The 14314-nt window shown below is 39.1% G+C and overlaps 1 protein-coding gene across 4 annotated transcripts in view; it reads right to left on the bottom strand.

Annotated features, from left to right (window-relative positions):
* The window catches only part of AQP7 (aquaporin 7), a 122566-nt gene that overhangs the window by 52792 nt on the left and 55460 nt on the right, over nucleotides 1-14314 (bottom strand). For all 4 annotated transcript variants that reach the window (XM_056803908.1, XM_056803913.1, XM_056803914.1 and 1 more), the window contains exon 3: nucleotides 12740-12940. In XM_056803908.1, the coding sequence (XP_056659886.1) occupies nucleotides 12740-12757 (18 nt within the window). In that variant the 5' untranslated portion in view covers nucleotides 12758-12940. The remainder of the gene's footprint in view (nucleotides 1-12739; nucleotides 12941-14314) is intronic.

Here is a 14314-nt window from a genome sequence, read left to right as displayed (position 1 = left end):
TATCTCAATAGACACAGAAAAAGCCTTTGATAAAATACAACAATCATTCCTATTAAAAACACTAGAAAGCATAGGAGTAGAAGGGCCATTCCTAAAAATAATAAACAGTATATATCTAAAACCATCAGCTAACATCATCTGTAATGGGAATAAACTAGATGCATTCCCAATAAGATCAGGAATGAAACAAGGATGCCCATTATCACCTCTATTATTTAACATTGTACTAGAAACACTAGTAGTAGCAATTAGAGAAGAAAAAGAAATTGAAGGCATTAAAATAGGCAAGGAGGAGACCAAGTTATTGCTCTTTGTGGATGATATGATGGTCTACTTAAAGAATCCTAGAGAACCAACCAAAAAGCTAGTCGAAATAATCAACAACTTTAGCAAAGTTGCAGGATACAAAATAAACCTGCATAAGTTATCAGCATTTCTATATATTTCCAACATAGCTCAGCAGCAAGAATTAGAAAGAGAAATCCCATTCAAAATCACCTTAGACAAAATAAAATACTTAGGAATCTATCTCCCAAGACAAACACAGGAACTATATGAACACAACTACAAAACACTCTCCTCACAACTAAAACTAGATCTGAGCAATTGGAAAAATATTAACTGCTCATGGGTAGGACAAGCCAATATAATAAAAATGACCATACTACCCAAACTTATTTATCTATTTAGTGCCATACCCATTGAACTTCCAAAAAACTTTTTTACTGATTTAGAAAAAAACATAACAAAGTTCATTTGGAAGAATAAAGGATCAAGGATATCCAGGGAAATAATGAAAAAAATACAAAGGAAGGTGGCCTTGCAGTCCCAGATCTCAAACTGTATTATGAAGCAGTGACCATCAAAACAATTTGGTATTGGCTAAGAAACAGAAAGGAGGATCAGTGGAATAGACTTAGGGTAAGTGACCTCAGCAAGACAGTATATGACAAACTCAAAGATTCCAGCTTCTGGGACAAAAACCCACTATTTGACAAAAACTGCTGGGAAAACTGGAAGACAGTGTGGGAGAGATTAGGTTTGGATCAACACCTCACACCTTACTCCAAGATAAACTCAGAATGGGTGAATGACTTGAACATAAAGAAGGAAACTATAAGCAAATTAGGTGAACACAGAATAGTATACATGTTAGACCTGTGGGAAGGGAAAGACTTTAAAACCAAGCAAGACATAGAAAGAGTCACAAAATGTAAAATAAACAATTTTGATTACATCAAATTAAAAAGGTTTTGTACAAACAAAACCAATGTAAACAAAATGAGAAGAGAAGAAACAAATTGGGAAACAATCTTCATAACAAAAACCTCAGACAAAGGTCTAATTACTCAAATTTATAAAGAGCTAAATCAATTGTACAAAAAATCAAGCCATTCTCCAATTGATAAATGGGCAAGGGAAATGGATAGGCAGTTCTCAGCCAAAGAAATCAAAACTATTAACAAGCACATGAAGAAGTGTTCTAAATCTCTTATAATCAGAGAGATGCAAATCAAAACAACTCTGAGGTATCACCTCACACCTAGCAGATTGGCCAACAAGACAGCAAAGGAAAGTAATGAATGCTGGAGAGGATGTGGCAAAGTTAGGACATTAATTCATTGCTGGTGGAGTTGTGAATTGATCCAACCATTCTGGAGGGCAATTTGGAACTATGCCCAAAGGGTGACAAAAGAATGCCTGCCCTTTGATCCAGCCATAGCACTGCTGGGTTTGTACCCAAAGAGATAATAAGGAAAAAGACCTGTACAAAAATATTCATAGCTGCGCTCTTTGTGGTGGCGAAAAAATTGGAAAATGAAGGGATTCCCTTCAATTGGGGAATGGCTAAACAAACTATGGTATATGTTGGTGATGGAATACTATTGTGCTAAAAGGAATAATAAAGTGGAGGAATTCCATGGAGACTGGAACAACCTCCAGGAAGTGATGCAGAGCGAGAGGAGCAGAACCAGGAAATCATTATACAGAGACTGATACATTGTGGTACAATCGAAGGTGATGGACTTCTCCATTAGGGACAATACAATGTCCCTGAACAATCTGCAGGGATCTAGGAAAAAAAACACTATCCACAAGAGGACAAATGGTGTGAGTAAAAACACCAAGGAGAAGCAACTGCTTGACTACAGAGGTTGAGGGGTTATGACTGAGGAGAGAGTCTAAATGAACACTCTAATGCAAATACCAACAACATGAAAATGGGTTCGAATCAAGGACACGTGTGATACCCAGGGAATCGTGTGTCAGCTATGGGAGGGGTGGTGGGAGGGAGGGAGGAAAAGAAAATTATCTTTGTTTCCAATGAATAATGTGTGAAAACGACCAAATAAAATGTAAAAAAAAAAAAACAACAAGAGATCTAAAAAGATTGCCAACTTTTCCAAATCAATATTATAGCACAAAGGGATGAAATCAACCTTTGATGAAACAGAGAACCCTATAGATTCCCGAGATCGCCTTGAACCACAAGCAGGATGTTGCAGAATGGTTTAACAGATAAATGAGAAATCTGAGAGAAGACAGAAGGAAAAAATGGCAGAATCTAGGGCCTGCCCAACAGAAATTATTCAAAATAATTAGCAGAAGAAATACTTGACTCTACTGTGCTGAATCTCTCCAAAGAAGGAAAAGAGAGAACAACAAAATATTAATTCAAATAGCTTAAGTAAAGGACAGTCCATAAGACAAGTGAAAAGATCTTTATTATGCCAGCAAACATTTTGACTTCAAAGATGATATGCCCAGAGATGACTTAAGTTATCACAGAGCTCCCAGAGTAGGACAAGTCAAAGAAACTGAACATCATAATGCAAAAAAGATTACAAGAAAACTTCAGAGCACCAACCTAAATAATTCATGAATGACCTCTAGAAAAGAAAATCCATCACCTGTATTCCTTAAACTTCACATAGGATATATAGTGGTTAAATTTCATTCCAGTGGCAAAGAACAAATCCTGTGAGTGACCAGGAGAAATACCTTTAAATATAAAAGAAAGTCAGCTTGAATAATATAAGACTGTTCTTAATGCACCCAGAATTTTTAAAAAGTGGAGCAATATATTCTGAAAAGCAAAGAAATTCAAGCTGCAATCCAAAATGGCACACCCTAAAAAGTTGAGCTTAAAAATAAATGGGGAAAAAATAGACAGAAATTGAATTTTAAAAAATTAGGGGGCAGCTGGGTAGCTCAGTGGATTGAAAGCCAGGCCTAGAGATGAGAGGTCCTAGGTTCAAATCTGACCTCAGACACTTCCCAGCTGTGTGACCCTGGGCAAGTCACTTAACTCCCATAACCAATACACAGTATTGATTCCAAGATGGAAGGTGAGGGTTAAAAAAAAAATTAAAGGATTGAGGGGGGGCATATAAATAGATTATTCAACTTGCAAACATGCTAAACAATAGAAATACAACAAAGCTAAACAGTGAATAAAGTACTCCATATCTAGAGAGTATTAAAAAGACTAAAGAGAGAAATAGCTATGGCATTAAGAAAAAAACAACAGAAGGACCACGAAGAGATGTCTTTTTTAAAGGATATGATCAAATAGGATAAAGATGGAAGTGGAATGGAAAGAAATGGGAAAAGTGACCATAGAGGAGCAGACCTGAAACACTATTGTGTCAATTCCATACAACTTGAGGAATCTATATACTTGTGAGACTAAACTGTAGAATGGGAAGCTGAATAAAGGAGGAGGGGAAGGTATAACGTTCCCTTATCAAATCTGTGGTAAACAATATAGGGAAAATAACGCCTATACTCTCTCAGCAAGAAGAAGGGTATACAAATAAAACCAATATAACTAAAATTAGAAGGAAAACAACAAATTGGGGAAAAATCTTCATAAAAACCTCTGCCAAAGGTTTAATTACTCAAATTTATAAAGAGCTAAATCAATTGTACAAAAAATCAAGCCATTCTCCAATTGATAAATAGGCAAGGGACATGAACAGGCAGTTCTCAGCCAAAGAAATCAAAACTATTAATAAGCACATGAAGAAGTGTTCTAAATCTCTTATAATCAGAGAGATGCAAATCAAAACAACTCTGAGGTATCACCTCACACCTAGCAGATTGGCCAACATGACAGCAAAGGAAAGTATTGAATGCTGGAGGGGATGCGGCAAAATAGGGGCATTAATTCATTGCTGGTGGAGTTGTGAATTGATCCAACCATTCTGGAGGGCAATTTGGAACTATGCCCAAAGGGTGCTAAAAGGCTGTCTGCCCTTTGATCCAGCCATAGCACTGCTGGGTCTGTACCCCAAAGAGATAATGGACAAAAAGACTTGTACAAGAATATTCATAGCTGTGCTCTTTGTGGTGGCCAAAAATTGGAAAATGAGGGGATGCCCTTCAATTGGGGAATGGCTGAACAAACTGTGGTATATGTTGGTGATGGAATATTATTGTGCAAAAAGGAATAATAAAGTGGAGGAATTCCATGGAGACTGGAACGACCTCCAGGAAGTGATGCAGAGCGAGAGGGGCAGAACCAGGAGAACATTGTACACAGAGATAAACACACTGTGGTATAATCGAACGTAATGGACTTCTCCATTAGTGGCAGTGTAATGTCCCTGAACAATCTGCAGGGATCTATGAGAAAAAACACTATCCATAAGCAGAGGACAAACTGAGGGAGTAGAAACACCGAGGAAAAGCAACTGCCTGACTACAATGGCTGAGGGGACATGACAGAGGAGAGACTCTAAACGAACACTCTAATGCAAATACTAACAACATGGCAATGGGTTCAAATCAAGAACACATGTGATACCCAGTGGAATCACGCGTCGGCTACGGGGGGTGGGAGGGAGGAAAACAAAATGATCTTTGTCTTTAATGAATAATGCATGGAAATGATCAAATAAAATACTATAAAATTAAAAAAAAGAGAGAGAAGGAAAAAAAGAAGAAGAAGGTTTATAGGAGAATGAGTCAGAGGCAAAAAAGAAGAATTGAAATGGAGAGGAATAAAAGAGGAAGTCTCAATCTTGGGGTGAAAGAAGGATCTGTGGGAAAACACTCCCATAGTGAGGAAAGTTACACTATAATGGGATATGGGGTCAGTGAATCTAATCTGCAAAATTTTATACACAAGAACACTGAGAAAATATTTTGCCTTTAGAGCAGCTAGGAAGCACAGTAGATAAAGTGCCAAGCTTAAAGCCAGGAGGTCCTGGGTTCAAATGTAGCCTCAGACATTTCCTAACTGTGTGACCTGTGCAAGTCACTTAACTCAATTACCTAGCCCTTCACCTTTGAACTAATGCATAGCATTGATTGTAAGACAAAAGGTATTTTAAAAAATAATAAATCATTCCTTTTGTTTGTTTCAGTTATTTCCAGATATAATCTTCCTCTCCCCACATCTAGTTCTTATTGCTCTTCTGCCTCGGAACCAAGATTTAGTATCAAATCTAAGACAGAATGGTTTTGTGTGTGTGTGTGTGTGTGTGCGTGTTTAATGTATCTACACAAGATAGTTTGAGATATCTAATAGGCAGTTGGAGATGTGCAATTGGAAGACAGGAGGGAGATTAGAGTTACATAAATAGATCTGAGATTCATTTGCACTGAGAGGATAACTGAATCCATGGAAACTGAAGAGATCACCCAGTGAAATAATAAAGAGAGAAAAGAGAAAAGGAGACCCACCATGGATCCTTGCGGTCACCCACGTTTAGTGAGTATGAATTGGATGAATCCAGCCAAAAAGACTGAGAAAGAGTAGTGAGACAGAGAGGAAGAGAACTGGAATAGGGTGGTGTTTTGACAACCTAGAAAAAAAAAGAGAATATCAAGGAGAAGGTGATTGACAGTATCCAAGGCTACAGAGAGGTTAAAAAGGGTGAAGACTGAGGAAGAAACCATTAGACTTGGCAATGAAGAACTCATTGGTGGGGCAGGTAGGTGGCATAGTAGATAGAGCATCAAGTCAGGAGTTTGGCTTCAGAAGCTGTATGACGGGGGGCAAGTCATTTAACCCCATTTGCCAAGTCCTTGCCTTTCTGTCTTAGTTGTTACTAAAATAGAAAGGGTGAGAGAGAGAGAGAGAGAGAGAGAGAGAGAGAGAGAGAGAGAGAGAGAGAGAGAGAGAGAGAGAGAGAGAGAGAGAATAACCATTAGTAACTTTGAGAACAGTTTAAACTCATTTTCCTTAGTCTAAATCTGGTCTAAGACACTTATTGGCTGTGTGTTCCTGGGCAAGTGGTTTAACCCTACTTGCCTCAGTTTCCTCATCTATAAAACAAACTAGGGAAGGAAAGGCAAGTCAGTCCAATATCTCTTCCAAGAAAACCCCAAATGGAGTAGCAAAGAGTTGGACACAACTGAACAAGAACAAGGCACTTTGGAGAGCAGTTTCAGTTGAATGATGAGGTTGGAAGCCAAACTGAAGAGTTCAAAAGAGAGTGAAAGGAAAGGAAGAGAGGTACTGATTGCAAGTAGACTTCTCAAGGAAGTTAGCCATGAGAGCAAAGAGTTTTGGGTTGAAAACTAACAGGCCAAGTCATTTTCCTGATCTAATTCCACTCATTCATCTCCAACTGATTCTCAGTTATCTCAAAGTGAATATCCTAGAGGCATCTCAGACTCAACATGTACAAAACAGAATTTATTTTCTTTTTTCCCCAAAATCTTTCCCCCTTCGAAATTTCCCTATAGTAAGGGCACTACCATTTACCCAGATATTGTTATTTAGTCCTTTCAGTCATGTCCAACTCTATGACCCCCATTTGGGATTTTCATGGCAGTGATCATGAAGTGGTTTGCCATTTCCTTCTTCAGCTCATTTGACATTTAAGGAAACTGAGGCAAACAGGGTTAAGGGACTTACCCAGAGTCACACAGTTAATAAGGATCTGAGGCCACATTTGAATTTGAAGTTGAGTCTTTCCAACATCAGGCTCAGAACTCTATCCATTGTTCCACTTCACTTCCTGAATTTATCCAGTTAATCAGGCTCAAAAATTCAGCCTCATCCTCAACTCTTCAATCTCACTCATCTCACATAGCCAATCCATGGCCAAATCTTGTCATTTTTTAACTTCATAATATCTCATTCCCTACCCTTGCTTAGGTTCTCATGACTCTTATGGCAATGACCTTCTGACTGATTCCTGTTTCAAATTTCCCCCACTCCAATCCATCCTCCATTTAGCTTCCCTTAGGAGTTTTCTAAAGTGTGTACATCACGCCTCTACTCAATGAGCTCCAATAGCTCCCTATTACCCTGCCCAGACCAAATATAAGTTCCTTTGGCATTTAGTTTTTATTATTTGATTCCTTCCTATCTTTCCAGTCATCTCATAACTTTTCTCCCCTCTAGGAGCTCTATGCTCTAGCTACACAGGCTTACTTGCAAGTTCTTTAATGCCACTCTCCATCTCCCACCTTCATGCCTTTGCACTCACTATACCCCTGGAATGCCCCACTCTCCCCCCATCCCCCCAGATCCCTACCCCTCCAGTGATATGCTGGAGTCTACTTTTATTGGCTTGAGAGAGTCAATTGTTAAATTTGTAGGGTGTTTATCTGGGAAATTAGAAAATGCCTCAAATCAGGGCTCAGTGAATTATTTTGTTGATTATTTAGATTTAAGAAAGTGGTGGAAAAAATGTTAATAATGCAGATAAAAGTTAAGTGTGTGTCATGCATACACTTCCCACCTAGAATTCCAATTGTTAAACATTTACCAGCATACACCTCCCCACCCCCTTCTTCATTTTTCTTATTTCCTTCAAGACTCAGCTCAGAGCTCAATTTCTTCCTGAGCCCTTTCTCTGTACCAGCTGCAGTTCTTAACCTTTTCAAATGACTTTCTCTCTAGTATGTGTATGTCTTGTATGGACGGACCTCTTCAATATCCTCCAGTGGAATGTGCATTCCTTGAAGGGAGGGAGGGGGATTTTGAGGGGAGGGGGGCTTTTTTAGGCTTTCTCTGTGCTTCTAGTAAGTGCTTGATAAATCTTTGTTGACTGACTGGAATATTTTGTTTTGTGATTGTTCAGTCATTTCATTCATGTGCGATTCTTTGTGACCTCATTTGGGATTTTCTTGGCAAAGATAACTGGAATGGTTTGTTATTTCCTTCTCCAGACTGGAATATTACTATGCTACTAAAAACAATGAATATAAATACTGAGAAGCTTGGAAAGACAATGTCTACACGATAACTCCAAGTGTAGAAACATAAAAAACAGCAACAAAACAGTCAAAATTTAATGGCTTAAAATTATAATGACCAAGCTTGACTCCAAAGAAAAGACAGAAGACACCATCCCATCTCCTTTATAGAAGATCAGGTTCATTAAAAGGCTTTAAAAAAAAAAGAGGAATGCTCCAAATCATCCATAATGAGAGTGCATCCATAAGAGTAATGCAAAAAAAAAGAAAAAGACAACTCTGAGGTGTAAAAAGAGACACACTAGTGGAGCTGTGAATTACTCCAACCATCCTGGAAATAAATTTGGAATTTCTTTCAAATTATGATTTGAAAGAGTTGAAATTTTGATTTTTTGTTGTTGCAAAATGATTCATGTCCATATTTTTTTAATTCAAAGAAATATATACTCTTCAAAGAGATAAATGATACATATTTTTTAAATCCCATTATTTGCCAAAATATTTGTAGTGACATTTTGTGAAATAGCAAAGAATGGGAAACAAAGTCGATGCTCAATCTGTGCTTTATAAATGTATGCTATATTTTTGGATTTTAAGAAAGGATGAATATGATGAGTACAGAGAGGCATGGATAAGAGCTTATATGGACTGATGCAAAATAAAGTAAAAAAGACCAAAAGAACAATAAAACAATAAATATGGCAATATAAATGGAAAAAACAATCACCACCAAATGATTGAAACTGAATGTTATCAAGTGATAAGGACCAAACTTTTCTCCAGAGAAAAAAAATCTAAGAAAAATCTAATCTATTTCCCTTTTTGTGGAAGTGAAGGACTATCGTGTGGAACTGTATATTATTGACAGACTTGATTGATGTGCTGTTCAGTCTTGATGAATAGAGCTTTTTCCTCCATCTTTCTTTATTCTTTGTTGGGATAGCCTTCTGGAAGGAGAGAGGAAGGAAGTATATGTATTGCAAAATGTAGGTGATGCAAAAGCCAAAGGTATCAATCATTTTTAAAGGTATATTGTGGTATAAAAATAATGAGCAGAATTATTTCAGAAAGAGCTGGAAAGACTTACATGAACTGATGCAGAGCAAAATAAGCAGAACTGGGAGAACGTTGTACACAGTAGCAGCAATATTGTATGATGATCAACTGTGAAAGACTTAGCTATCATCAGCAATACAATGATCCAGGACAACTCTGAGGGACTTATGACAAAGAATGCTGTCCACCTTCAGAGAAAGAACTGTTGGAATCAGAATGCAGATCAAAGTGTATTTTTCACTTTAGTGTGTGTTTTTATTTTGGGATTTGGGTTTTATATGAATATTCTCTTAAAACAAAGACCAATATGGAAGTAAGTTTTGCAGGATAATACATATATAAACCAAATCAAATTGCTTACCATCTCCAGGAGGATGGAGGGAAAGGAGAGAGAGAGAGAATTTGGACCTTATAGTTTCAGAAAATGTATGTTGAGAAGTGCTATGACATGTAAATGGGAAAATAAAATATCCAAAAATCGAAACAAACAAAACAATGTATTTGGGGGTGGGATGGAGAAAGAGATAAATTCTATCTGTTGAGTTCTGTGAGCTTATGATTGCTCACCACCCTTTTAAAAATTGTACCTCCCCCTCAAAAGGACAAAATTAGTTGCTTGTCCCTCAGGGTGAGCAGGTTTATAAGGGACTTTGCACCCAGAGAGTAGAGGTTGAGGAAAGAGGGAAGGGAGCTAAGCTTTTGGGAAGAAGTTGGCTGAAGAGCATGGAGCAAAGGGGGTGAGCTCTTCAGGTAGTCCCAAAGTAATACCTTTCCTCAAGGCATCTCTGTCTTCCATACTCATCTCCATTTCCCTAAGGGGAGCTAATTAAAACTTGGCTTCTGTCTAGGAGAGATCAGAACACCAAGAAATAAACAAATGATGAGCCAAGGAGACAACCTCCCATCCCAGGGTCATCTCATCTTGCCTCTTGCCTGCAGGCTGGCAGCTCCTAGTACATCTCCAGTCTTGAATCACTGTTCTCCTCTTTTTTATACACCCATCACTAGACCACAGGAGTCCACCTTGATGTAGTTGGTTGATCCTACCTCCCACTTCATGAAAATCCCTTTTGCCTTTGTCTCAGAATCAATAAATCCTGGAGAGGATTTCTTTGTGTATGTGTCTGACTGTGTACTTATAGGTGACAATGTTTGCATGTATATGTGTGAGAATGTAGAAGTGTGTATATGAGTGTGCATCTGTATATGTGTAATATATCCTTGTGCATGGACTGTATGGGGTCATCAGAGAAGACCAGTACTCTAGGATGAGGGCTTTCTGAGCCCTTTTCAGGATTGCTTTCCTCTTTTGGTGTCCAAATACCACTCAGCTCTCACCTGGGGTTCCAAGAAGCTGTAGCTTATGTAGTGGCCACAAGCTGGTAAACTATCTCAGCAGGCAGGCTAAAACAGATGGAGGATAACTGACCAACAACACCTGTGAGTGAGGTAGGGGGATATCTACTCAAGGCATGTGATGGCTTCCTCTGGCAGAATGGATGGATGAGAATAATTGGATCCAACAGAGTGCTTAGCAATTAGCTCAAACACTGAAGATGCCAAGATCATCCACTGTATCCCAGGCCATCACCAGTTATCTTGATTTTTGTCCTGCCACCAGATTTCAATGATTCTGGAAGAGTGAGACCAATGCTTTGTACAATGCTGCCTCACTTAAATCCAATTTATGCTTGAGTTAAAAGATATCACCATAATGATATCATTTTGGTCCTCTTTGAGTAGTGTATTTTAATAAAATTCCAAGATTTTGAATTTTTGTTTGAGAAAAAATTTTCAAGGAAAGAAGCTTGCTAACTCCTAAATCCAGAGAATGAACTGTTGTGGAAAGATGCCAGAAAACCTACACTTCATCAAGAAGATCCAGAATGAACTTTGGGTGTGGTTGATTGAACTGAAGTTTGATTGAACATTTATTTGAATGTATACTCCTATGCCAAAAGGGGACTGCCCCCTAATTGGTTTTTGTCAATGTGCCCAGCAAACATTGGTTTTGCTGTCTGTCTTTCTTCTACTTCCCTCTTCTATCTAACTATTGTAATTTCCTCTTAGAAGGTGAAATTATGTATGCACCTGCAGTTAGAAAATTTAAAGGTGCAGGATGATTATGTTTAGTGATCAATTGGGGAGACTAGTCTCCCAATCATCATCAGGGGGGGATAGTGGACTTTAGATTACTCCCCCCTACTTAGTCTAACAAAATCAGGAATGTCTACCCCCATACCTAAGGATTAAGTATCTAGGAGGATGGCCTATGATAAAGATGTGCTAGCAAATGACAAATCAGAAACAGCTGACAGAACCCTGGGCTATCCTAAGTCAAGCTTAAGCTACCATTTGTACAGGTGAGATGCAGGAAAGTGATGTAAAACCATCTATATATTTCGTGTCACTTCCTCTCTCCAGCCTCTTTTGTGGAGGAGAGATGGCTGGCAGCAGTGTGCTGAGTCTTTCAGCATCTTGTCGTGGTGGCAGCTATTGTCCAGTTTAGCAGTGAGTTTCCCTTGATACCATACTGGAGGAAGCCTAGTAGCCTAGTTCAGGTGTGGCATCTTCTCTGAGCTCTCTCGGAGTTTAGGCTGATTTTTCCTCCTTTACCTTCCAAACACCATCCACTTAGAAGCCTCTAATCTTCTTCAGAAACCTTGTGGCAGAGGACTTCAAACTCCCCCTGGCACAAGCCAGGTGGGAGAAATCCTATACCCTTCTCTCTCTCTTCTCCTTGATCTCTTCCCTTTATGTTGATTAAACCACCATAGATTTCTCAACTGACTTGGATATTTTATTTGGGATATCCCCTGGAGATCAAAAATCAAACTTAGATTAGGTCACGATCCTAAAATTATCCTTACAGTAGCAAGGACAACTAATCTTTGTGTATGAGTATGTTTATATGAATTTATAGGAGAAAATGTGTGCTTGAATCTTTGTATAAAAGTGTTGGTTTGTGTATTTTGATTATAATAAATCATACTTGTATAACCCTTTCCTCATAACAACCTCATCTAGTACTTAGTATAAATATTGTCCCCCTCACAGATAAAGAAACCACGGTCTAGAGACCTAGTAGGATATAAAAGAATGACCACTGGGATTTTAGTCAGGAGAAAACCATATTCAGATGAGAAGCACTTTGTAAACCTGTGCCATACTCCATCATGCTCATCTCTGTGTGTGTGCACATGTATGTGCATGCATGAATAAATATGTGTATGTGGGTGCCCATCTAAGGGTCTCTTCATATTTGTGGTTTAGATTCCCAGTCAACAAAGACATTCATTTACTCAATATGTCTATACTGAGTCCACTATCCCACAAAGAATCCCTCCCCAGCCAAGGACCATTCTCAGTTTTATACTGGGGTCTTCTGAATAGAAGCCAGGGGAGAAGAGAGACAGACAAAGACAAGTTAAATCATGATAGGATATCATGGCATGAAGTACAGGACAATGAAATGGTTGGCTCTAAAAAACACATCCCTATCCCATCCAGGGAGGTTACTCACCAACTTCACTGCCGACATCTTAAATGAGTTGAAATAAATTATATCTTGGGATCTTCCTTCAGAGTCAAGAGCCTATTCTTTTGACTCCTGTCAATGGCAGCAAGCCTTTTTCCAATGAGGGTGGATTTTATTTAAGGAGACAGCCCAAAGTCACTCAAAGACAATCCAGTGAATGAGGTTCAGGTTAAGTTGGGAGGACACCTTAAAAATGAATAAAGATAATATGAACATTTGAGTATTTGACATCAGCACAAGCAGCTAAACCCTTTACACTTAAGTTCATTCTAACATATCAAAACATACGTTTCCATTGCTCCCTCCTCAGGATTCTTTGTTCATTGAGTTTTCACTTGTCCTCATCATGAGTGGAGTTGATATGTGAACCGTTTGTCTTATTTTGCTTTTGTCCCACTTTAGATTCAACTTTTCCACATCTGATGTAAAGTTCCTTGAGGGCAGAGACTATCTTTTACCTCTTTTTGTATCACTACCAGGTCTTAGTCCAGTGCCTGACACATAAGTAACTACTTAATAAATGCTTATTGAGGAACAGCTAGATAGTACAGTGGATTACAGCACCAGACCTGGAGTTGGGAGGACCTGGGCTGTGTGACACGGGCAAGTGACTTAACCTCCACTGCCTAGTTCCTACCACTCTTCTATCTTAGAATTAATACTAAGGTAGAAAGTAACAGAGGAGTAGGAGGAGGAGAAGAAGAAGGAGGAGGAGGAAGAGGAGAAGGAGTAGGAGGAGGAGGAGGAGAAAGAGGAGAAGAAGGAAGAGGAGAAGGAGGAGAAGGAGAAGGAGGAGGAGAAGGAGGAGGAGAAGAAGAAATAAATAAGGAGGAGAGAAAGAGAAAGAGAGGAAAAAAAGGAGAGAATCCAACTCTTCTTTGCCTGTGTAGTGTGCAAGTCTGTGTGGGTGTACAAGTACCCATGTGTCTCTAACGTTGTACATGGGTAGGCATGTATATACATGCATCTATCTCTGTTGTTGAGTTAATGTTTTCCCTTCTGCATCAGCAGAGACACATTAACCTAACATCATTGCAGGAACGTGCCCTATCTGATCCTGAGACATACCAAGAGGGGGTGGGGAGTTGTGGGCAAGGAGCCCATCTCAACTCCCCAGGGCCCCTCCCTCTGGCCCCTCTCCCAGCATAGCTAAGATTAGAACCAGGATCAGGCCAAGATTAGGGAGACTGAGGAACTCTGTTTCAGATCTTAGGGTCTGAGAGCAAAAGCCATTTTTAGGACTTCAAGGTGCCAAGGAAAAAGTGGTGCATTGGCAGTCAGATGACTGGATCTCCACATTTCTCATAGATCTTATAAGGGCTAATCACATCTGCAATATCTCCCTTTCAGGAATGTGGTAAGGAAAACACTTGTTAAGCCTGAAAATACTGTATCCCTTCTGAGCCATAATTATCAGTCCCTGGGCATGGAGGATAAGCCCCAGGTCCTCTGTCTTCCCTCTGTGCCCAGGAATGGACCTCTCACCACAAGAAGTCAGAGCTGATGTTTGCATATGAACCTTCAATGAGCAAGGAACCAGGGGAAAGAAAGAGGGATCCG

This window comes from Monodelphis domestica, chromosome 7 (genome assembly GCF_027887165.1).
Source record: "Monodelphis domestica isolate mMonDom1 chromosome 7, mMonDom1.pri, whole genome shotgun sequence".
In the NCBI taxonomy this organism is placed as follows: domain Eukaryota; kingdom Metazoa; phylum Chordata; class Mammalia; order Didelphimorphia; family Didelphidae; genus Monodelphis; species Monodelphis domestica.
This window is presented reverse-complemented; position numbering and strand designations above follow the sequence as displayed.